At 40.6% G+C, this 25,818-nt stretch overlaps 1 protein-coding gene across 1 annotated transcript in view; it reads left to right on the forward strand.

Moving 5' to 3' along the window:
• LOC133557576 (phosphatidylinositol 5-phosphate 4-kinase type-2 beta) overlaps positions 1-25,396 on the forward strand; it is a 44,674-nt gene extending 19,278 nt beyond the window's left edge. Inside the window, exons 5-10 of the mRNA XM_061908139.1 lie at positions 4,243-4,389; positions 8,807-8,845; positions 11,693-11,806; positions 20,031-20,292; positions 20,421-20,524; positions 24,516-25,396. Of these exons, the coding sequence (XP_061764123.1) occupies positions 4,243-4,389; positions 8,807-8,845; positions 11,693-11,806; positions 20,031-20,292; positions 20,421-20,524; positions 24,516-24,596 (747 nt within the window). The 3' untranslated portion in view covers positions 24,597-25,396. The remainder of the gene's footprint in view (positions 1-4,242; positions 4,390-8,806; positions 8,846-11,692; positions 11,807-20,030; positions 20,293-20,420; positions 20,525-24,515) is intronic.
• Positions 25,397-25,818: the final 422 nt, after the last annotated feature.

Genomic DNA, 25,818 nt, shown 5'->3' on the forward strand with positions numbered 1-25,818 from the left:
TCTTTTCCGGAGCATGTCTGGCATTTGGATCATATGTTCTTCCTCCACTTTTTGATTAATCAGTTTGAAGCTTGAGTGTGTGTGTGTTTAGTTCCAATCATACCTGTGTGCATTGTAAAACTTGAAGTGACAGCGAGGCAAAGCTGTGGAGCCTGAGGCATTCGTCTTTTACACATGGCGAGTGGAAAAGATCAACAGTTATAGGGTGCATCCCTGGCATTGTACTGTATAGGTCTGCTTCATGGCAGCATGTTGCAGACCTGCCAACTCTGCTAAATTCTCCTGAAGACTCCAGGACATTACCCTTGTCTATCGGCATCCTGACTGAAGTCATAACTTTGCCAGATTGCGATGTTTTTGTGTGGGTATAAAATACTTGGGTGTTGAAAGGATCACTAGGGCGTAGTCAATCAACAATCACTTTATTAGCACAAATTAATACGCAAAAACAACATCTACAACCGTCTCATTCAAACTAGGAAGTGCACTTTTGGGGGGAATTTTGTCTTATCATTCACAATCTTTATGTGACACAAGCACACATACAGTACAGGCCAAAAGTTTGGACACACCTTCTCATTCAATGCGTTATTTATTTTCATGACTACCGTATTTTTCGGACTATAAGTCAAAGTTTTTTTCATAATGTGGCCAGGGGTGCGACGTTTACTCAGGAACGATTTATGTGTGAATTTATTAACACATTACCGTAAAATATCAAATAATATGATTTAGCTCATTCACGTAAGAGACTAGATGTATAAGATTTCATGGGATTTAGAGATTAGGGGTGACAGATTGTTGGGTAAAGGTATAGCATGTTCTATATGTTATAGTTATTTGAATGATTCTTACCATAATATGTTACGTTAACATACCAGGCACCTTCTCAGTTGGTATTTTATGCGTCATATAACGTACACTTATTCAGCCTGTTGTTCACTATTCTTTATTTATTTTAAATTTCCTTTCAAATGTCTATCCTTGGTGTTGGGCTTTATCAAATACATTTCCCCCCAAAATGTGACTTATACAGTATATGTGCGACTTATATATGTTTTTTTCATTCTTTATTATGCATTTTTGGCAGGTGCGACTTATACTTCGAAGCTACTTATACTCCGAAAAGTACGGTATTTACATTGTAGTTAGTCACTAAAGGCATCCAAACTATGAATGAACACATGTGGAGTTATGTACTTAACCAAAAAAGGTAAAATAACTGAAAACATGTTTTGTACTCTAGTTTCTTCAAAATAGCCACCCTTTGCTCTGATTACTGCTTTGCACACTCTTGGCATTCTCTCGATGAGCTTCAAGCACACCTGTGAAGTGAATAGCATTTCAGGTGACTACGTCTTTGAAGCTCATCGAGAGAATACCAATAATATGCGAAAAAGTAATCAGAGCAAATGTTGGCTATTTTAAAGAAACTAGAATATATAAAACATGCTTTCAGTTATTTCAAATTTTTTTGTTAAATACATAACTCTACATTAAAGTTGAAGTTGAAGTACCAATGATTGTCACACACACACTAGGTGTAGTAAAATTTGTCCTCTGCATTTTACCCTTCCCGTTGATCACCCCCTGGGAAATGAGGGGAGCAGTGGGCTGCAGCGGTGCCGCGCCCGGGATTCATTTATGTTGATTGAATCCCCAATTCCAACCCTTGATGCTGAGTGCCAAGCAGGGAGGCAATGGCTCCCATTTTTTTATAGTCTTTGGTATGATTCGGCTGGGGTTTGAACTCCCAACCTACCGATCTTAGGGCGGACACTCTAACCACTAGGCCACTGAGTAGGTACATGTGTCCATTCATAGTTTTGATGCCTCCAGTGACAATCTACAACGTGAATAGTCATGAAAATAAAGAAAACGCATTGAATGAGCAGGTGTGTCCAAACTTTTGACCTGTACTGTATTTTTTCTTCTTTTTATGCATTCCAACGCTAAATGCCAGCAAAAATCAGTTATCAATGGAGCTAATGTGGGCCACTCTATTCCACCTGTAAAGCGCTAAAAAAAACATCAAAAACACGTCATTGTGTAAGAATGTATGTCATGTAGTAACATGCACATTAATAATAACATGCAATCCATCCATTTTCTACCGCTTGTCCCTTTTGGGATCGCGGGGGTGCTGGTGCCTATCTCAGCTGCATTCGGGCGGGAGGCAGGGTACACCCTGGACAAGTCGCCACGTCATCGCATGGCCAACACAGATGGTCAGACAACATTCACACTCACATTCACACATTAGGGCCAATTCAGTGTTGCCAATCAACCTATAGGTTCATGTTTTTGGAGGCGGGAGGAAGCCGGAATACCCGGAGGGAACCCATGCAGTCACGGGGAGAACATGCAAACTACACACAGAAAGATCCCGAGCCCGGGATTGAACTCCGGACTACTCAGGACCCTCGTATTGTGAGGCACATGCATTAACTCCTGTTCCACTGTGCTGCCATACATTACATAACATGTAATATTTACATATTTTGATCATTGTAATTTGACAGATGCTTCACAACGTTCACTATTTTCTTCACATATAACTACTAATCATGGCAGACTTCATGAGAGCCAACAACTACTACTTTTTGTTTACACTTAGCTCAGGGGAAGTTTACAACCGGCTTGCAGTTAAACACGTATGATAAAAGGAGTGCTTTATTTCCTCACCCTAACCCACCTAAAGTACAATTACGGGTAATTTGGGTAATTAGGGCATTTTTAATTTAAGTCAGCTATTGTTTATTGTTATTGAATTTATTAGTGTGCTGTCATAATTCCTCATATATATATATATATATATATATATATATATATATATATATATATATATATATATATATATATATGTGTGTGCCTAATGATAAAAGAAAGTAGAACATAGAGTTACCAATGCGTGGGATTCTTTGTTTGGGCACGCCATTCCAAGCAAAGATATGGAATTAACGTGCAACGTTTGTGTCGTACCATAACCAAGAAGCAATGTGAGAACTGGGCCTAAATTTCGGCCAAACAATGTTCAATGAAATCATACAAAAAGTGTGACATACAAAAATCAAGGTATGACTGTATAACACACCTGCTCGGCCAGAGAATAAGAAGATGTAGCAGCAGGGATTAGTGTTGTCAACTTGTCACTGTATTTTGCGAGTAATCAGAGCCCTCCAATATTTATTTTTTTAAAAAGCGACTAGAGACAAATCTAGTTAAGAGACTCGGACACGTATGCACATACAGTGGGGCGAAAAAGTATTTAGTCAGCTTCTTAAAGAAGAAGTTACAGGTCTGTGAGAGCCAAAGATCTTCCGTGTTTGAAGTGACCAGATACTTATTTTCCACCATAATTTACGAATAAATTCTTTAAAATTCCTACAATGTGAATTCCTGGATTTTGTTTTCACATTCTGTCTCTCACAGTTGAAGTGTACCTATGATGAAAATTACAGACCTCTGTCATCATTTTAAGTGGGAGAACTTGCACAATTGGCGGCTGACTAAATCTTTTTTTGCCCCACTGTATTGCTCTTCACAAGGAGTGCTGGCCATTTAAGGGCACTGACTGGCGGGAGCGTATAGTTAAAAAAAAAACAATAGAAGAAAGTTAATTTTCCCGAGGTAGCTTTAAATATATTTGTTTAGCTTTTTTTTTAAAAATTCATCCATCCATACATTTTCTACCGCTTGTCCCTTTCAAGGTCGTGGGGGGTGCTAGAGCCTGTCTCAGCTGCATTCAGGCGGAAGGCGGTATACACCCTGGACAAGTCGCCACCTCATCGCAGGGCGTTTCAATCAATTCGTTATGTAATTGAGTATTTTAATATGCCGCCATTGTTGTTAACCGAGTTATCTCCGACAGTGCATTTGTGCGGAAGTAATGCTCCAAATATGCATGAAGGGCAGCCATGATGGAGGGTTGGCTTTATGTCACTGAAATTGTGTGTCAAGAAATGTTTGGAGCACCGTTGTTGCAAATATTCATATTTGGTAGTGGAATGTGTATTTTAAACTGTAAACTACAAACTTAACCGTTCCTTAATTATGTCATCTCCTACCCGCAACCTACAAATATATTGCAGTCTTGTGTGAAACACTGTATTGTACAGTATTATACAATATATTGACAGCAGACAGATTTATGAATGTTTTTTTTGGGGGGGGGGGTTACAAATAAATTTGCACTGACAAGATGATGTCACTTTTTTGTCTCATTTTCTTATCTCTCTTCAGTTTATAGTGGAATGTCACGGCAACACACTGCTGCCTCAGTTCCTGGGCATGTACAGGCTAACAGTGGACGGGGTGGAGACGTACATGGTCGTGACCCGGAATGTATTCAGTCATCACCTCACTGTGCATCGCAAATATGACCTGAAGGTATTTCTGCCACTGGGCCAATGTGTCTGCCTGTTATGTTTACGATTTTTAATGCGAAAGAACGCAGGGTTATTAATAGGTCAGCCACAGAGTAAGTGTAGATGTGGGTCACCAGCCTGCCTGATAAATAGGTGTTGAAATCTACAAGTGCACTGTAAGATTTTGAAACATTCGATTACCCTTTTATAATATGGTGTACGGAAGTGCTAGTTCTCTAACTGTATAATTTAATTAACAGGATTGCTTAAAAAAAAAATCAGATTTATCTCTGAAATTGTATCTTACTCCGGGGACACAAACATTATTATTTCTATCCCATAATAATTTTATTCACATAGTATTTCAAAACGAGCCAAAAAATGGTCTCTCTGTATTCGAGCTGTTTTCTACAGGTTACGAGCTGTTTTCTACTGTGGCTGACAGGGGCAAACATTGTTACGCTCCATACAACACATGGAATGAGAAAATGCTGCAAATTAGAACTGCTGCAAATACAGGTGTTGCACACTGATATTGACGTTGGTCATTGGTCCATCTAATACAGAGGTCTCAAACTCAAATTGTATACCTTGTGCACCACAACTTTCTCTGTGCAAATAAGAAACGTCGGGCTGCGCCTGTGCTCAACAAAGAAATATTTCATCTCCCACTTTTCCTGTAATAGTCTTTGCACATCACTAACCCTTCTCGTCATTGCAGGCTTTGAAAAAGACATGCTTGGGGTTGTGGAATATATTTGTATTTAGCCGACGCACGGAGAATAATGTTATTTCCGCAATGTGTGTCGTTACGCTTTTTCTCCCTACAACAACACGGCGCTCGGCGGATAATAGCCACAAAGTACCTGGATAGCGAGCGCAAATAAGTGATTGCTCCCGGAGTATTATCTGGGCGCCATATAGAAATATATGTAGTGTTCATGTAGTGTCAAATATAAACTAGCATCACATAACTAGTTGCATATTACTTACGCATACAAAGTATGTAGAGCAGTATTAGAAGGCATCCAGTAACAAATGTGTCTGCGCCTTTTAACTTACTGCTTCATGAGCTTAACTTAAATTTTTGATGGAAAAAATCATTTTCCATTCCACGTCAACTCAAAGACAGCATTCCAGATGGTTATTAACAAATACCAAATTTCTCGGACTATGGAGCATACTTACCAACCCTCCCGATTTTCCCGGGAGACTCCCGAATTTCAGTGCCCCTCCTGAAAATTTCCCGGGGCAACCAGTCTCCCGAATTTCTCCCGATTTCCACCCGGACAACAATGTCCGGGGGTGTGCCTTAAAGGCACTGCCTTTAGCGTCCTCTCTCACCTGAAAAGAAGACTGTTATATATGTCTCTGTTATCCATCAGTTTATCTATAACCCATAAAGTAGGCAGGCACGGAGCTATTTCTCAGCATGTGTTTATTACAGTTAATACACTGTCACACAACATCTGGATTCCCATCATGCATTGCTTCAAAACTACAGCAAGTAGTAATGTCCAAAAACATAACAGAGACGAAGCAGAAGAACGAATAAGAGACATGGCGACGACGAGTAAGAAGTAGAAGTACGCTTGCAAGTTCCAAAATGATTGGAAAAATAATTTCAGTTCATCTAGGACAGCTCGAAGAGGAAGGGGTTTGCTGCCTGCAAATTTTGTAGATCAGACTTCTCCATTGAACACGGTGGCCGAACGAATATACTCATTCATGAACGGATTATGTGTGTGTGTGTGTGTGTGTGTGTGCGCGTGCGCTTGCGTCTGCGTCTGCGTGTGTATGTACAAGAAATACTTCAAAATATATACACCCCCAGGTACAAACCCCCAACTCCCAAATTCAGAGGTCTCAAGGTTGGCAAGTATACAAGCTACTACATTGTAGAAAAACTTAATGTTTTTCCATATATTAATCGCACCGGAGTATAAGGCGCAGCTAGATACTTTGTGGAATTAGTTATATACACAGATGCATTTTGTAAATGCTAATGTACATACCTAAATTGTTTTCAAACGGTGCTTGTCACACGTCAGTAAAACGACTGATCAAACAAAAAAGAAGTCCTCGTCATGGACCCATTAGCTGCAGAATGTAGCTCTCCAATCAGCTAAACTGACTCAAAGTTTTGGTGAATTTACAAAACTGTTAATAATACTAACAAAGACACGTGTTAGCATAGTAGCTAATGCTAATGACGCAAGCTTCATCACATTACCATAGCACATATAAATATGCATAAAACACCGCTACAACATGGGACGGTTTAGTAAGTAAAATCTGTTTTAGTTAAGCTGTAAAACTTACAATGGTTGTTTGGAGTGATAAATGACGTATCCATACCAGTAGTAACGCTATGGACAGCTAGAAGACCGAATGGCAACTGGAGTCCAAACAGAAGGGCAATGCAGCCACAGCAGCACCTGCAGTGGCACAAACTTGTCCAAAAGATGACCCCACGGCACAAACACTTATTCAATGGGTTTGCTTGTTTTGTTTTTTTAACTATTTACTTTATAGCCCGCTGTCAGCGAAGAAAAATCCCTAAACTAGCCGCACTCATTTATAAGCTGTAAGGTTCAAAGTATAGGAAAAAGTAGTGGCTTATAGTCTGGAATTTACGGTTGGTTAGTGTCTATCATAAATAGCATGGTTTTCTGTGACTTCACTTAATCCACAATACAAAATAAAAGTATGTATGATTCCTGCTGATATCGTATCAAATCAATATCGGTATCGGCTAATTCTCAAGGCTCCAATACTGGAAGTAAAAAAGCTGTTATCGGGACACCTCTGGCTACGATCCCATAAATACAAAAATACAGCATATGCCACAACACAAGGGATGTTCCAGTCAAGGTTTTATGCTGCCGATCATCCATGACTGAGCTCAGTCAATACCGATCACATTTATTAACTGTACATTTTTCTAAGTGAGTGCTTTTGACAGTTTACGATATCAACACAATTCTTTATCTAGTTCTTTATTCTCTTGAATTGTTTGATCAAAACAAAGTCAATAATGCACAATAACTAAAAAAAAGTAAAAACTACTATCTATTACTAATTTAAATCCTTAATTTTTTGCCCTATAATTCCTCCTGTGGACAGGGAATTGTTCCCTGAAAACATTGACACAACCAACAACAAAACGACTGAGAAATTAAAAATATCGATCTGATCAATCGTGTATTGATCATACAGTGATACTATCCTTAATATCGACACACCAATTTCTTGATTAATCTGATCCTCTTTATATGTGTCGTGTACTGACTAACAATGCTGACACAAGAACAGTTATTGTTAAAATATCCTTTCTCTATCTCTTATTGATCTACAAGTGAGATTTTTAAAAGTTGCTGTTTCCCACTGTTCTGCTAAAATGTGAAGGTACAGTGGGGCAAAAAAGTATTTAGTCAGCCACCGATTGTGTAAATTCTCTCACTTAAAATGATGGCATTCATCCATCCATTTTCTACCGCTTATTCCCTTTGGGTTCGCGGGGGTTCTGTAATTTTCATCATAGGTACACTTCAACTGTGAGAGACAGAATGTGAAAAAGAAATCCAGGAATTTACATTGTCGGAATTTTAAAGAATTACTTTTCGCCCCACTGTATTTTATGTTTGACAATGCAAAAAAATACAGGGGTGCCTCTCAAGCCATGAGGTCAATACTGGGAATTTTGGTGTCAATCTGATACAAAGTAAATAAAAGGATAGTATTGCCAATACTAATACTGATACGTTGACTTGGAATGTCATAATCATTGACTCATTTTGTGAATTTGCGTCTAGTCACTTGTTAAAGTTCACTAAGCACTTTTTTCTTGGTGTTGTTTAAAGCTGGCTTGCCTTAGCCATTTGTGTGCCCGCCCCTGGCTTTCTGTTAGTGTGTAGCATGATTAGCCTCGTCCTCCAGTGTTAATAATACCCCATAACAATAGTTTATTTGCCGTAATGTAGGTAATTATTATTAGTAGGTTAGGGGAGCAGCTCCGCACTGTGTATGGAGACACATACTGTATCTAACTGCTCGCTGCTTGTCAGCCAGAATAAAAAGGAATTAATGCTTGATCAATTACTTTTTCAGAAAATCGTGCAATACCAATCGATCGGCACATGCCTACAAAAAACACACACGCCCCAAAAACAATTGAATTAGAGAAATGCTGCAAGTTTACAGATGTTATCCATGGTTCCCGGGGGCGCTAGACCTAAGGGATGTCTGTCTTTTTAAAGACATAAGCTGTAAGATTTTACAGTATTAGTCTTACGGCCATGACATTCATGTCTCCTGGTCTGCCAAATCCTATCAGGAATAAACTCTAGAAGGTGGATGTTCATCCATCATCTTATGCATCCTCAGCATGTTAGTTTTTTTTTTTTTTTACTAATTATACTGTTCTCTTCCTGTTTTAGGGTTCTACTGTCTCAAGAGAAGCCAGTGACAAGGAAAAGGTATATGAAAGTTTTTTTTTTTTTTTTTTTTTTAAATCCAAATAAATGCCCTTGGTTTTCTTTATTTAGAATAAACCTTCTTTTAAGTAGGACTTTGTGGGCAATTCTCCAACGTGTGCCATTTGTGTCCCCAGGAAAGGAAATGTATAAAAGCACAATCAAATTAACTGTAAAATATTTTTTTAATTAAAGTTAAAGTACAAATGATTGTCACACACACCCTCGGTGTGGCGAAATTATTCTCTGCATTTGACCCATCACCCTTGACCAGCCCCTGAGAGGTGAGGGGAGCAGTGGGCAGCAGCGGTGGCCGCATCCGGGAATAATTTTTGGTGATTTAACCCCCAACTCCAACCCTTGATGCTGAGTGCCAAGCAGGAAGAGAATGGGTCCAACTTTTTGTAGTCTTTGGTATAAGTAATATCCATGGGTTTTCACTCAGTCCTGTTACTCGAACACACAGATGTCAAACTTGTTTTTCAGTAAGGGTCACATTGCCGTTATGGCTGCCATCAGAGGGCCGCTTTTAACAGCAAATATTGTACGAATTTGCCTCTGGATTTTTATTGTTAATTATATAAATTGTTTTAAGTAGACTGTCGGTTTTGCAGTAAAAACTTTACATTTACCAAAATTTACTGTAAAATCATGGTTTGTTAATGTTTTACAACATTTTACAGTAAATGGAAAAAACAGTACCACTGTTTTTTTTTTTGGTGGGGGTGGGGGTGTTATGCAAAAAACTGGCAGCTTAGTTGCCATAATTTTTGTGTTAAATTTACATTGGTTTTTACAACATTATATTGTTAATGTAAAAACAGTACAAGTTCTTTTTTTTTAATCTGGCAACAAGGCTTCCAGTTTTTCTACCGTAAATACAAAAATACCGTCTTTCTATTTACAGTAATACACCGCTAAAAACAACAACCGTAGATTTTACAGTCAAAAACTGGCAGCTCAGTCAACAGAATTTTACCGCAAAAAACATTAGTATTTATTGTCGTTTTTATTAATTTGATGGATAGTTTTCTGTAAAGTTAAGTACTTTTATTTAGACAAAAACATGTTTATAAGGTATGATAATATACCGTATTTTTCGGAGTATAAGTTGCTCCAGAGTATAAGTCGCACCTGCCGAAAATGCATAATAAAGAATGAAAAAAACATATACAAGTTGTACTGGAGTATAAGTTGCATTTTTGGGGGAAATTTATTTGATAAAACCCAACACCAAGAATAGACATTTGAAAGGCAATTTAAAATAAATAAACAATATTGAACAACAGGCTGAATAAGTGTACATTATATGACGCATGAATAACCAACTGAGAAGGTGCCTGGTATGTTAACGTAACATATTATGGTAAGAGTCATTCAAATAACTATAACATATAGAACATGCTATACGTTTACCAAACAATCTGTCACTCTTAATCGATAAATCCCATGAAATCTTATACGTCTAGTCTCCTACGTGAATTAGCTAAATAATATTATTTGATATTTTACGGTAATGTGTTAATAATTTCACACATAAGTCGCTCCTGAGTATAAGTCGCATCCCTGGCCAAACTATGAAAAAAAATGTGACTTATAGTCCGAAAAATACGGAACTCTAATATGTGTTGCAATATTGGATACTATTAAATTTTAAAAGGTATGCAATTTCAAGCAGTACATATATTTTTTCTGTCAAAATGAAAAAAATCAATTACATTTAGTGATAAAATATGAAGTACTTTGACGCATATCATTTCCAGGTGTTTGTAGGCCAGATCTGGCGGCTAAGCCTTGAGTTTGACACCTCAGCTCTAACACAATTCCCCCTTTGAAAAATGTATATTCTACAAGTCACACGGTGAAAAATAGTGATGGGTTAAATGATCCTGAAGCATTAATAGATTATGAAACACAAAAAGTGTCTTTTTGATGCCTTGTGTGTGTGTCACTTTAAGGAAAAAATAAACATGACAATACAGGTGCTGTGTCTTTTGACTGTGAGGCACCAAACTGTGTTTTTCAGAAAGCGCTTTATTTGTGACCAGTTTTACTGAAAGTAGTTAGAGTAGCGCGCTGCATTTGACATTGGTTTTTGGTCGCCATCGTTGATCTGAATAGAACAAGGAAAAGGTAAAAATTCCATAGTGTGGGATCATTTTGATCTTATAGCGCCAAATAAGGTAAATGTTCTTCTTTTCCTTTTTATCATTTGGCTCATTAACCAAAGTTGCCCGTTTCATATTCCTTTCTGCACAGCGATAACAAAAACATTCAATAAAATTAGCTAACCATGAATTCTATCAGCAGGTCAAATATAATGACTCTTCTTTGAATCCAGCAGATTGTGCCACTATTAAACAATAACACCGTGTCAAGTGTGCCTAACTCATTCAGGCGACATTTACCCATCACTAGCAAACAGGCCATACAAGGAGGAGAAAGTGAAATAAAGTGTCCCGTGATTGATTGAAACTTTTATTAGTATATTGCACAGTACAGTACATATTCCGTACAATTGACCACTAAATGGTAACACCCGAATAAGTTTTCAACTTGTTTAAGTCGGGGTCCACGTAAATCAATTCATGGTAGATCAATTCATGTGTTGTTCCAATACACAGTTTTAATCAGTTGAATGTGTATTTAAGGTAGAGTTGGAAAAAAAAGACGGAAATTTAAGTTTGTTTTGAAAAATTTGGTGGAAATACCCTAAGTTTTATCTTGGCCTTACGTTGTCAAAAGACATAATTTTGACAAAGTAATCATTTTGTTCTCTATCGTCTTATTGTGACTACATTGCTGCCAATTTAAATCACTCATGTCTTTGACATTTTCCACCTTCCTTAGGCAAAAGAGCTCCCCACTTTTAAAGACAACGACTTCCTCAACGAAGGCCATAAACTGCAAATAGGAGACGACAACAAGAAATACTTTTTGGAGAAGCTAAAACGGGATGTTGAGGTAACAATTGTTTTGTTTACTACATCTGTGTGATGCAACCATATATGAAACTCTTAACTTTTGTAGGAATAAGTGTGTCTCTCGCTAAACATGTGTGACTAGAGAAGTACAATCGACTCTCACCACATCGTACTTCAAATACTGCGGCTTCGATACATCACCGATTTTTTTTTTTCATTGAATATTATTTGAAAGTTTTGGCATAATGTAAGTGTTGAACTTAAGTCTTATTTATGTTTTGTATGTATTACAATGCGGGCAGCACAGTGCAAGAGGGGTTAGTGCATGTGCCTCACAATACGAAGGTCCTGAGTAGTTCTGAGTTCAATTCCGGGCTCGGGATCTTTATGTGTGGAGTTTGCATGTTCTCCCGGTGACTGCGTGTGTTCCCTCCGAGTACTCCGGCTTCCTCCCACCGCCCAAAACATGCACCTGGGGATAGGTTGATTGGCAACACTAAATTGGCCCTAGTGTGTGAATGTGAGTGTGAATGTTGTCTTGTCTGTCTGTGTTGGCCCTGCGATGAGATGGCGACTTGTCCAGGGTGTACCCCGCCTTTCACCCGATTGTAGCTGAGGCTCCAGCACCCCCTGCGACCCAAAAAGGGACAAGTGGTAGAAAATGGATGGATGGAGGTATTACAATGCTGTATTTGCATATTACTATGTTGTGGCGATAGATAAAGATATTCAACAAGCGGGACTTCTCTGAAGCCAAAACTGTTCCATAAAGTTTGTCCAGGGTGTACACCGCCTTCCGCACGATTGTAGCTGATATAGGCACCAGCGCCCCCTACGACCCCAAAGGGAATAAGCTGTGGGAAATGGATGGATGGATGGTTTTTCACATTCACTTTTTTTTCTTCCACTTTAAACTTACTGTATTTTTCCGACTATAAGTCGCAGTTTTTTTTATAGTTTGGCCCCGGGGGTGCGACATATACACCGGAGCGACTCATGTGTGAAATTATTAACACATTACCAAAAAATATTATTTATCTCATTCGCGGAAGAGACAAAGAAAATGTCAGCAATCGTCACACGTCAACCAATAAGAATTCAGCTGGGGGGTGTCATGGCAGAGGTGCATTTTGGGTCATGGAATGCTAACTGCTATATGCTACTGCTGTAGCTATTAAAATTAATAATTTCATCGTTGGCGGTAACTTATAAAAACTGACAAGGGCTGAACAAAAATGACACCGAAAGGGAAATCATGTACTGCAGATTACAAGCTGGATGTAATGAAATATGCAGCAGAAAACGACAAGAGAAAGCGGCGCATACCTTTGGAGTTGGCAGAGTTGTTTAGAAGCGACATCGAGGAAGAAAATTTCATCAGATTTATCGATTAGGAGTGACAGATAGTTTGGTAAACGTAAAGCATGTTTTATATGTTATAGTTATTTGAATGACTCTAACCATAATATGTTACGTTAACATACCAGGCACCTTCTCAGTTGGTTATTAATGCGTCATATAACGCAGTGGTCCCCAACCACCGGGCCGTGGCCCGATTGGTACCGGGCTGCAGAAGAATTTTTTCTTAATTTTTTTTTTTTTTTTAAATATATATATATATATATATATATATATATATATATATATATATATATATATATTTAATTTTTATTAAATCAACATAAAAAACACAACATACACTTACAATTAGTGCACCAACCACAAAGACCTCCCTTTTTAATGACAAAAACGTCCCTTTTTCATGACAAAGAAAAAAAAACAAAACAGATGCCCGAACCACCTCATCAGGCTCCTCTCGATGTGGAGGAGCAGCGGCTTTACTTTGAGCTCCTCCCGGATGACAGAGCTTCTCACCCTATCTCTAAGGGAGAGCCCCGCCACATGGCGGAGGAAACTCATTTGGGCCGCTTGTACCCGTGATCTTGTCCTTTCCGTCATAACCCAAAGCTCATGACCATAGGTGAGGATGGGAACGTAGATCGACCGGTAAATTGAGAGTTTTGCCTTCCGGCTCAGCTCCTTCTTCACCACAACGGATCGATACAGCGTACGCATTACTGAAGACGCCGCACCAATCCGCCTGTCGATCTCACGATCCACTCTTCTCTCACTCGTGAACAAGACTCCAAGGTACTTGAACTCCTCCACTTGGGGCAGGGTCTCCTCCCCAACCCGGAGATGGCACTCCACCCTTTTCCGGGCGAGAACCATGGATTTGGACTTGGAGGTTCTGATTCACATCAGTAGGGAGACCGCCTTAATTAAAAAAGAATTTTGAGTGTACTACGGGGCTTTTACCACAAAGCCACTCGATTATTTTCTGCACATTCATGTTATCATGCTCCCAACTGTGGCTTTTTGCCATGTTTTCAAAAACACAGCCGGCATGTACCTGTTTTTATGGGCATTTTTAGAAGCAGTCCAACAACAAATTTTTGTTTTTAGCACGCTTAAGGTGCCCTCATGGGAGAGGCTGGCACTAACTGCGAATGTGAGCTCAAGATGCAAGAAAATACATATTGAAATGTTTTTTCTCACACAGGAGATACGTTAATGATATATATTCTATATGACAGAACACCAGCAGACACCAAAAAAGCAACAACTTGTTTTAATTTTTTAGCGGCTGTATGATGTAGTGCAGGGGTCACCAACGTGGTGCCCGTAAGGACTAGATGAGCAGCCCGCTGGCCTGTTCTAAAAATAGCTCAAATAGCAGCACTTACCAGTGAGTTGCCTCTATTTTTTTAATTTTATTTATTTACTAGCAAGCTGGTCTCGCTTTGCTCGACATTTTTAATTCTAAGAGAGACAAAGCTCGGATAGAATTTGAAAATCCAAGAAAATATTTTAAAGACTTGGTCTTCACTTGTTTAAATAAATTAATGTATTTTTTTTACTTTGCTTCTTATAACTTTCAGAAAGACAGTTTTAGAGAAAAAATACAACCTTAAAAATGATTTTAGATTTTTAAACACATATACCATTTTACCTTTTAAATTCCTTCCTCTTCTTTCCTGACTATTGAAATCAATGTTCAAGTAAATTAATTTTTTTTATTGTAAAGAATAACAAATACTTGTGAAATATTTCTTCAAATTTATTATGATTAAAATTCAAAAAAATTATTCTGGAAAATCTAATAAATCTGTAGAATCAAATTTAAATCTTATTTCAAAGTCTTTTGAATTTCTTTAAAAAATTTTGTTCTGGAAAATCTAGAAGAAATAATGATTTGTCTTTGTTAGAAATGTAGCTTTGTCCAATTTCTTATATATTCTAACAAAGTGCAGATTGGATTTTAACCTATTTAAAACATGTCATCAAAGTTCTGAAATTAATCTTAATCAGGAAAAATTACTGATGATGTTTCATAAATTGTTTTTTTATTTTTTTTAAAAGATTCGAATTAGCTAGTTTTTCTCTTCTTTTTTTCGGTTGAATTTTGAATTTTAAAGAGTCGAAATTGAAGATAAACTATGTTTCAAAATAACATTTTCATTTTTTACCTGTTTTCTCCTCTTTTAAACCGTTAAAATTAAGTGTTTTTTTAGTCATTGATTCTCTACTAAAAACTTTCCGTAAAAGGAAAAAAAAATGTACGACGGAATGACAGACAATAATACCCATTTTATATATATATATATATATATATATATATATATATATGTGTGTATTTATTAAAGGTAAATTGAGCAAATTGGCTATTTCTGGCAGTTTATTTAAGTGTGTATCAAACTGGTAGCCTTTCGCATTAATCGGTACCCAAGAAGTAGCTCTTGGTTTCAAAAAGGTTGGTGACCCCTGGCGTAGTGGAAAGAGCGGCCCTGCTAGAAACCTGAAGGTTGCAGGTTCGCTCCCCACCTCTTGACATCCAAATCGCTGCCGTTGTGTCTTTGGGCAGGACACTTCAGCGTTGCCCCTGGTGCCGCTCACACTGGTGAATGAATGATTGGTGTCGGTCGGAGGGGCCGTACGCGCAAACTGGCAGCCTCGCTTCCGTCAGTCTACCACAGGGCAACTGTGGCTACAATTGTAGCTTACCACCACCAGGTGTGAATGAATGATGGGTTACCATTTCTCTGTGACGGCTTTGAGTATCTAATAATAGAAAAGCGCGATATAAAATCTAATACTTTATTATTTTTTATTATTATTATTATTCAGCCCCTTAAGTCATGCAGCAGCTATAAAATTATAAAATGATATTGCTGAAAATACAAGATGTCTATTATTTTTATTTTTGACGGTCCATATATTTTCACAAGCATATGTAGAATGTCGGGTGCAATGTGAGCTGGGCGGCAGCCGAAGGCAGGGCACTTGGCGGTCCGATCCTCGGCTACATAAGCTCGCTCTTGGGACGTGGAACGTCACCTCACTGGGGAGAAAGGAGCCTGAGCTAGTGCGCGAAGTAGAGAAATTCCGGCTGGATGTAGTCGGACTCACTTTAACGCACAGCAAGGGCTCTGGAACCACTTCTCTTGAAAGGGGCTGGACTCTCTTTCACTCTGGCGTGGCCGGCAGTGAGAGGCGACGGGTGGGGTGGCAATTCTGGTTGCCCCCCGGCTTAAAGCCTGCACGTTGGAGTTCAACCCAGTGGACGAAAGGGTAGCCTCCCTCCGCCTTCGGGTGGGGGGGACGGGTCCTGACTGTTGTTTGCGCTTATGCACCACACAACAGTTCAGAGTACCCACCCTTTTTGGGTACACTCGAGGGAGTACTGGAGAGTGCTCCCCCGGGTGATTCCCTTGTTCTGCTGGGGGACTTCAACGCTCATGTTGGTAATGACAGTGAAACCTGGAGAGGCGTGATTGGGAAGAATGGTCGCCCGGATCTGAACCCGAGTGGTGTTTTGTTATTGGACTTCTGTGCTCGTCACAGTTTGTCCATAACAAACACCATGTTCAAACATAAGGGTGTCCATATGTGCACTTGGCACCAGGACACCCTAGGCCGCAGTTCCATGATCGACTTTGTAGTTGTGTCATCGGATTTGCGGCCTCATGTTTTGGACACTCGGGTAAAGAGAGGGGTGGAGCTTTCTACCGATCACCACCTGGTGGTGAGTTGGCTGCGATGGTGGGGGAGGATGCCGGACAGACCTGGCAGGCCCAAACGCATTGTGAGGGTTTGCTGGGAACGTCTGGCAGAGTCTCCTGTCAGAGAAAGTTTCAATTCCCACCTCCGGAGGAACTTTGAACATATCACGAGGGAGGTGCTGGACATTGAGTCCGAGTGGACCATGTTCCGCACCTCTATTGTCGAGGCGGCTGATCGGAGCTGTGGCCGCAAGGTAGTTGGTGCTTGTCGTGGCGGTAATCCTAGAACCCGCTGGTGGACACCAGCGGTGAGGGATGCCGTCAAGCTGAAGAAGGAGTCCTATCGGGTTCTTTTGGCTCATAGGACTCCAGAGGCAGTGGACGGGTACCGACAGGCCAAGCGGTGTGCAGCTTCAGCGGTCACAGAGGCAAAAACTCGGACATGAGAAGAGTTTGGGGAAGCCATGGAAAATGACTTCCGGATGGCTTCGAAGCGATTCTGGACCACCATCCGCCGCCTCAGGAAGGGGAAGCAGTCTACTGTTAACACCGTGTATGGTGCGGATGGTGTTCTGCTGACCTCAACTGCGGATGTTGTGGATAGGTGGAAGGAATACTTCGAAGACCTCCTCAATCCCACCAACACGTCTTCCTATGAAGAAGCAGTGCCTGGGGAATCTGTGGTGGACTCTCCTATTTCTGGGGCTGAGGTTGCTGAGGTAGTTAAAAAGCTCCTCGGTGGCAAGGCCCCAGGGGTGGATGAGATCCGCCCAGAGTTCCTTAAGGCTCTGGATGCTGTGGGGCTGTCTTGGTTGACAAGACTCTGCAGCATCGCGTGGACATCGGGGGCGGTACCTCTGGATTGGCAGACCGGGGTGGTGGTCCCTCTCTTTAAGAAGGGGGACCGGAGGGTGTGTTCCAACTATCGTGGGATCACACTCCTCAGCCTTCCCGGTAAGGTTTATTCAGGTGTACTGGAGAGGAGGCTACGCCGGATAGTCGAACCTCGGATTCAGGAGGAACAGTGTGGTTTTCGTCCTGGTCGTGGAACTGTGGACCAGCTCTATACTCTCGGCAGGGTTCTTGAGGGTGCATGGGAGTTTGCCCAACCAGTCTACATGTGCTTTGTGGACTTGGAGAAGGCATTCGACCGTGTCCCTCGGGAAGTCCTGTGGGGAGTGCTCAGAGAGTATGGGGTATCGGACTGTCTTATTATGGCAGTCCGATCCCTGTACGATCAGTGTCAGAGCTTGGTCCGCATTGCTGGCAGTAAGTCGGACACGTTTCCAGTGAGGGTTGGACTCCGCCAAGGTTGCCCTTTGTCACCGATTCTGTTCATAACTTTTATGGACAGAATTTCTAGGCGCAGTCAAGGCATTGAGGGGTTCCGGTTTGGTGGCCGCGGGATTAGGTCTCTGCTTTTTGCAGACGATGTGGTCCTGTTGGCTTCATCTGGCCGGGATCTTCAGCTCTCACTGGATCGGTTTGCAGCCGAGTGTGAAGCGGCCGGAATGAGAATCAGCACCTCCAAATCCGAGTCCATGGTTCTCTCCCGGAAAAGGGTGGAGTGCCATCTCCGGGTTGGGGAGGAGACCCTGCCCCAAGTGGAGGAGTTCAAGTACCTAGGAGTCTTGTTCACGAGTGGGGGAAGAGTGGATCGTGAGATCGACAGGCGGATCGGTGCGGCGTCTTCAGTAATGCGGACGTTGTACCGATCTGTTGTGGTGAAGAAGGAGCTGAGCCGGAAGGCAAAGCTCTCAATTTACCGGTCGATCTACGTTCCCATCCTCACCTAGGGTCATGAGCTTTGGGTAATGACCGAAAGGATAAGATCACGGGTACAAGCGGCCGAAATGAGTTTCTTCCGCCATGTGGCGGGGCTCTCCCTTAGAGATAGGGTGAGAAGTTCTGTCACCCGGGAGGAACTCAAAGTAAAGCCGCTGCTCCTTCACATCGAGAGGAGCCAGATGAGGTGGTTCGGGCATCTGGTCAGGATGCCACCCGAACGCCTCCCGAGGGACCCAGGACACGTTGGGAAGACTATGTCTCCCGGCTGGCCTGGGAACGCCTCGGGATCCCCCGGGAAGAGCTAGACAAAGTGGCTGGGGAGAGGGAAGTCTGGGCTTCCCTGCTTAGGCTGCTGCCCCCGCGACCCGACCTCGGATAAGCGGAAGAAGATGGATGGATGGATGGAATATGTAGAATGCATCGAGAGGAGCCAGATGAGGTGATTCGGGCATCTGGTCAGGATGCCACCCGAACGCCTCCCTAGGCAGGTGTTTAGGGCATGTCCAACCGGTAGGAGGCCACGGATAAGACCCAGGACACGTTGGGAAGACTATGTCTCCCAGCTAAACTGGGAACACCTAAGGAACCTCCGGGAGGAGCTGGACGAAGTGGCTGGGGAGAGGAAAGTCTGGGCTTCCCTGCTTAGGCTGCTGCCCCTTAGACCTGATCTCTGATAAGCGGAAGAAGATGGATGGATGTAGAATGTAGCTGCAGTGCAATCACCTCCTTTTTCATAACTGTGTGTGTAACTGTCAGTTTGCTGTGCTAAATACAGTAATGGCGCAAATTAGCGTTTGCAGTTGAGTTTTAGTCTTGATCGATCATACTGTGCGTGCTGAATAGTCGTATTTGCATCTACTCCTCCCAGTGTTGTGGGCGTTCCGATTATCGGCATATATCCTGCATACTCATGAAGACTGACACGCTAAATAGATTGCGCTCCTTATTCTGCCCATTTAAGAGACGCAGTCCTCTTTGCACCAGTTTAGTAGATCAGCTTTGCGTGTGCTATCAAGGTGTGTGTGTGTGCTTGGTTGTGGGAATGTGCTGACGCTCTTCACCGGTTGACGTGCTGTGTGACACCGGAAATATCCATGAATTAGCCCAAACATTGTGATCCAAAGCGATGGAAAAAAGTATCAGCTTATACACTGAAAATTGGAATAAATTGGGTAAAAAAGGAGTGTAAATGTCTATATGTGTTATTTAACGGTGAGAGGGTTATATATCTATTTAAAAACATACATTTTTATGTTTTTACAGTTTTTTATGCTCTATGAAAATATTAGATCTATTAATAATCTCGGAAATTTGTGTACCGTGGTCATACCTGGAACCAAATAGCCGCATTAAACAAGGGAGAACTGTGTATTTTGTTTTAGAAGGCACAGAGAGGAATGTTGTATGTTGCAGTTCTTGGCCACTCTCAAGATCATGGACTACAGTCTTCTAGTGGGGATCCACGACGTGGATCGAGCGGAGCAGGAGGAGATGGATGTGGAAGGTACTGCGGATGAGGAAGAGTTTGAGAACGACGGGATAGGCGGAGGCGTGCTGACCGGCTCAGTTGGGACTCCTCCAGACAGCCCAGGAAACCCTTTCAACTGCGAAAGATTCTTTGAACCCGGGGACTTTGACCCCTCTGTTGATGTTTACGCAATCAAGAGCCATGACAGTAAGTATCTTTATCTTCAATATTTTTATTCTTACTGGGAATTCACTCTGTTGCCTCTTATCATTTGTGGTAAACACCTGGACACGTGTTAGTCTCTAAAGACACTTATTTCTACCTGCTCTGGCTAGGTTCTGTCAAGAAGGAGGTGTACTTTATGGCCATCATTGACATCCTCACACATTACGATGCGAAGAAAAAAGCTGCACATGCTGCCAAAACTGTGAAACATGGGGTGAGTTGCATGACCTAAGTCGGACCCGTTTTTGTTGACAACCAGGGTCGTTAAGCCCTGGTACACCGTGTTCTTATTTATTGATGTTTTTGCTTAAACATTTGTCGATTGGATTTTTTACACATACCGTCCAGAAATACAATTAAACACATGTCAAACGTTGTTTTTTCTCCACCAAACAAGTAACCCATTAAAATTATATACCGCATTTTTCGGAGTATAAGTCGCTCCGAGTATAAGTCGCACCTGCCAAAAATGCATAATAAAGAAGGAAAAAAATGTATATAAGTCGCATTTTTTGGGGCGATTTATTTGATAAAATCCAACACCAAGAATAGAAATTTGAAAGGCAATTTAAAATAAATAAAGAATAGTGAACAACAAGCTGAATAAGTGTACGTTATATGATGCATAAATAACCAACTGAGAAGGTGCCTGGTATGTTAACGTAACATATTATGGTAAGAGTTAGGGGTGTGGGGAAAAAATTTATTTGAATTCGAATTGCGATTCTCACGTTGTGCGATTCAGAATCGATTCACATTTTTTAAAAATCGATTTATTTTTTAATTTTATTTTTTATCAATCCAACAAAACAATGCACAGCAATACCATAACAATGCAATCCAATTCCAAAACCAAACCTGACCCAGCAACGCTCAGAACTGCAATAAACAGTGCAATTTAGAGGAGACAAACACGACACATAACAAACCAAATGTAGTGAAACAAAAATTAGTATAAACAACAACAGTATCAATATTAGTTATAATTTCAACATAGCAGTGATTAAAAATCCCTCAATGACATTATCATTAGACATTTATAAAAAAAATTAAAAAAAAGAACAATAGTGTCACAGTGGCTTACACTTGCATCACATCTCATAAGCTTGACAACACACTGTGTCCAATATTTTCACAAAGATAAAATAAGTTATATTTTTTTTGTTCGTTTAATAGTTAAAACAAATTTACATTATTGCAATCAGTTGATAAAACATTTTCCTTTACAATTATAAAATATTTTTACAAAAATCTACTACTCTGCTTGCATGTCAGCAGACGGGTAGATCCTGCTGAAATCCTATGTATTGAATGAATAGAGAATCGTTTTGAATCTGAAAAATATCATTTTTGAATCGAGAGTCCATTTGAATCGGGGAAGAAAAACGATTTTGAATCGAATCGTGGGACACCCAAATATTCGCAGCCCTAGTAAGAGTCATTCAAATAACTATAACATATAGAACATGCTATACGTTTACCAAACAATCTGTCACTCATAATTGCTAAATCCCATGAAATCTTATACGTCTAGTCTCTTATGTGAATGAGATAAATAATATTATTTGATATTTTACGATAATGTGTTAATTTCACACATACTGTAAGTCGCTCCTGAGTATAAGTCGCACGTCTGGCCAAACTATGAAAAAAACTGCGACTTATAGTCCGAAAAATACGGTATTAAAAAAAACAATACATTTATCAGTCAAATAAGACTTCATGTCAAATATTGACATGAAGCCACAAGGCCTATAGGGTATGCCGGTACTGGTAAAGTACCGTGATACCAATCATTAGAAATAAGTACTATCCTACATTTTGAAAAGTACCGGTGCCGTTCTTTCTTCCGGATGCAGAGCCGAGGCGCATGATGTTGAGTGTGTCAAAACGCACACACAAAGGGCGTCCAAGCAATAATACAGGGAGTGGTAGAATGGCAAAAGAATACATATACCTTGTTTTTCGGACTATAAGTCGCAGTTTTTCTTCATAGTTTGGCCGGGGGTGCGACTTATACTTAGGAGCGACTTACGTGTGAAATTATTAACACATTACCGAAAAATATCAAATAATATTATTTAGCTAATTCACGTAAGAGACTAGACGTATAAGATTTCATGGGATTTTGCGATTAGGAGTAACAGATTGTTTGGTAAACATATATAGCATGTTCTATATGTTATAGTTATTTGAATGACTCTTACAATAATATGTTACGTCAACATACCAGGCACCTTCCCAGTTGGTTATTTATGCGTCATATAACATACACTTATTCAGCCTGTTGTTCACTATTATTTATTTATTTTAAATTGCCTTTCAAATGTCTATTCTTGGTGTTGGGTTTTATCAAATAGATTTCCCCCAAAAATGTGACTTATACTCCAGTGCAACTTATATATGTATTTTTCCTTCTTTATTATGCATTTTCGGCAGGTGCGACCTATACTCCGGAGCGACTTATACTTCGGAAATTACGGTATATACTGGCTAATGAAGGGCAATATGAAGGTATTTGTGCTTCAAAGTTAACGATAAAGTTGTCACTTCTAACAGGGAGGTGTCGTGCTGCCAGTGTTGCTTTAAAACACGCCTTGCAACGTGGTGATTAGTTTTACCACCTTTGCTTCAAACTTAGTTAAACAATTAAATAAAAAGCATTCATATCTGCAGAAGATGTTATAAAGAGTGAGAGGTAATAATAAAATAGAATAGAAAGTACTTTATTGATCCCTGGGAGAAATTCAGCACCACAGTACACTCACAATAACAATAATAAATAATATATGACATATATTATATACATAATATATAATATATGAATAATATAAATATATTCTACATATATTCTACATTTAAGTGCAGTCAAGGAACATATGTATTATACAGTCTGATGGCTGTCAGTATGTGTCGTTTTGTTACATTTTGGGAGTCTGAGGCTTCCACTGAACGTGCTCATTCTCTCCGCAAGGTCCGAGTGTAGTGGGTCTGAGGTGTTGTCCATAATGGCTAGGAGTTTTGCTAGACTTCTCCTCTCTGACACCACCGCCAGAGTGTCCAACTCCACTCCCACCACGTTACTGGCCTTCTCTACCAATTTGTCCAGTCTGTTTGCGTCCCTCACTCTCAGCCCGCTGCCCCAGCAAGCCACGGCATTCAAGAAAGCGCTCGCCACCACCGACTCGTAGAACATCTTCAACATCTTTGTACAGACGTTGAAGGATCTTAGTTAGCCTCCTTGTAGAGGGCCTCAGCGTGTTTTGACCCATTCAGCTTGTTGTCGATGTGTACACCGAGGTATTTATAATCCTCAACCATGTCCACATTGACCCCCCTGATGGAAACAGGGGTCGCCGGATGTAGTAGTTACACCTGTCCTGCTGTTCGGCTCCGGTACAAACCGTAGTGGAGGAGCAAAGAGCAGAGGTTCCTTCCAGGGTAGATGTTTTTGACAGGAGTAACACCCTTCACTTTACCCGGCAATGGGTCTTCTAAGCTCTGCTTTCCGGTAAGAATGCGAGGCCGTCAATGTTGTTCTCCCGAAATGTGTTTGTCATTCTTGTTTGGTGTGGGTTCACAGTGTGGCGCATATTTGTAACAGTGTTAAAGTTGTTTATACAGCCACCTTCAGTGTGACCTGTATGGCTGTTGACCAAGTATGCATTGCATTCACTTGTGTGTGTGTGTGAGTGAGTGTGTGAGTGAGTGAGTGAGTGTGTGAGTGTGTGAGTGAGTGAGTGAGTGTGTGAGTGTGTGAGTGTGTGAGTGAGTGAGTGAGTGAGTGTGTGAGTGTGTGAGTGTGTGAGTGTGTGAGTGAGTGAGTGAGTGAGTGAGTGAGTGAGTGAGTGAGTGAGTGAGTGAGTGAGTGAGTGAGTGAGTGAGTGATGCCGTAGATATTATTTGGCCCTGTTGTCTGGGTGTAAATCGGGAGAATTGTTGCCCTGGGAAATTTTCGGGAAGGCCACTGAAATTCGGGAGTTTCCCGGGAAAATCGGGAGGGTTGGCAAGTATGACTGGCAACTGCTCTGTACTTGGTTTTAAAAAGTCAAAAATGTAACTTTTTGAAACAGATACCGATAATTTCCGATATTACATTTTAAAGCATTTATCGGCCGATGATATCGGCAGTCTGATATTATCGGACATCTCTACCTGAAAGTATTTGGTGTATTTTTGATGTAATTTTTTGTTGTTTTTTTCAGGCGGGGGCCGAGATCTCGACGGTGAACCCGGAGCAGTACTCTAAGCGCTTCTACGAATTCATGTCCAATATCCTGTCATAAACTTTTCGCCTCTTTCTCTCTCTCTCTCTCTCACGCACGCACGCACACACACACACACACACACACACACACACACACACACTTAATTTCCCTAAAGAGGCCACAGCTCAGTCTAGTGAGGCCGTTACATTTTTTTTTTAACATAAATGACAAAACCCTTCCTTTTTTTCTACCCTTTTTTTTGTTTGACTTAATACAGTTTGGTTTTCTCGCCAGCACAGAAAGTGTCTCACTATAAATGCCTTGAACGCTTCTGCAACCTCCTCACTTTTCTACTCACGTTCTAACTCCATAAGACGCGTCCGCACGCAGGCAGATGCCACAAGCTCACTTCCGTCTCTTTTTAGTACAAACACTTTGGAATTTGAGGAAAGGCGGCGTTGATTATGAAATGACTGCATGGCCGACGTGCACACGAGCCTTCAAACAGTACGCTTGACATTTAAAACCACTGAACTTAACATCTGAGTGTTAAAAAAACAAAAAACGCGAAAAAGGACAAAAAAAAACCCTGAGAAAATTGGTGTTTGAATGTTACGTTGCCATATTGTATTTCTTAATACTTTTGGAATACCTGTGAGCTTGGTGAAGGTTGGTCAAAGTAAGGATAATTCAGCAGCAAATACTTGTTTCATCACAGTAAGACTTTTTTTTTATATATATATATATATATATCTTGTTTACATTGATGTAGCAATTTAGTGTTTGTATACAGTATTGTTTTGTTACCAACAGACGTTAGGGAAAACAAAGGTGACTTGAAAAATGATTCATTGCCTATTAAAGGGAGTTTTATCTTGTTTCTGGTCATTTGTTATATTATTATTGTGCGTCGGCACCAGGGGGAACAACATGGGATGCAAAGGGGGGGAAAGGAGCATGAAGGTTATGTCAGAAAATGAACATTTCAAATCAAAAGTTTTAATACACTTGCCCAGATTTGTTTTGTCGTCATCACAGCCGTCTTGAAGTCGTCCACTCTTTCAATATTTCAATATATTCAATTAATATATTTTCTAATAATTTCCGATCGTGGCACCACTGCTGCTCACTGCTCACCTCACCTCCCAGGGGGTGGAACAAGGGGATGGGTCAAAATGTTGCTTAGCACTCATCATCAAGGGTTGGAATTAGGGGATAAATCACCATAAAAATGATTCCCAGGCGTTGCCGCCGCTGCTGTTCACTGCTCCCCTCACCTCCCAGGGAGTGATACCAAAGA

Source organism: Nerophis ophidion, linkage group LG01, assembly GCF_033978795.1.
Source record: "Nerophis ophidion isolate RoL-2023_Sa linkage group LG01, RoL_Noph_v1.0, whole genome shotgun sequence".
Taxonomy (NCBI): Eukaryota; Metazoa; Chordata; class Actinopteri; order Syngnathiformes; family Syngnathidae; genus Nerophis; species Nerophis ophidion.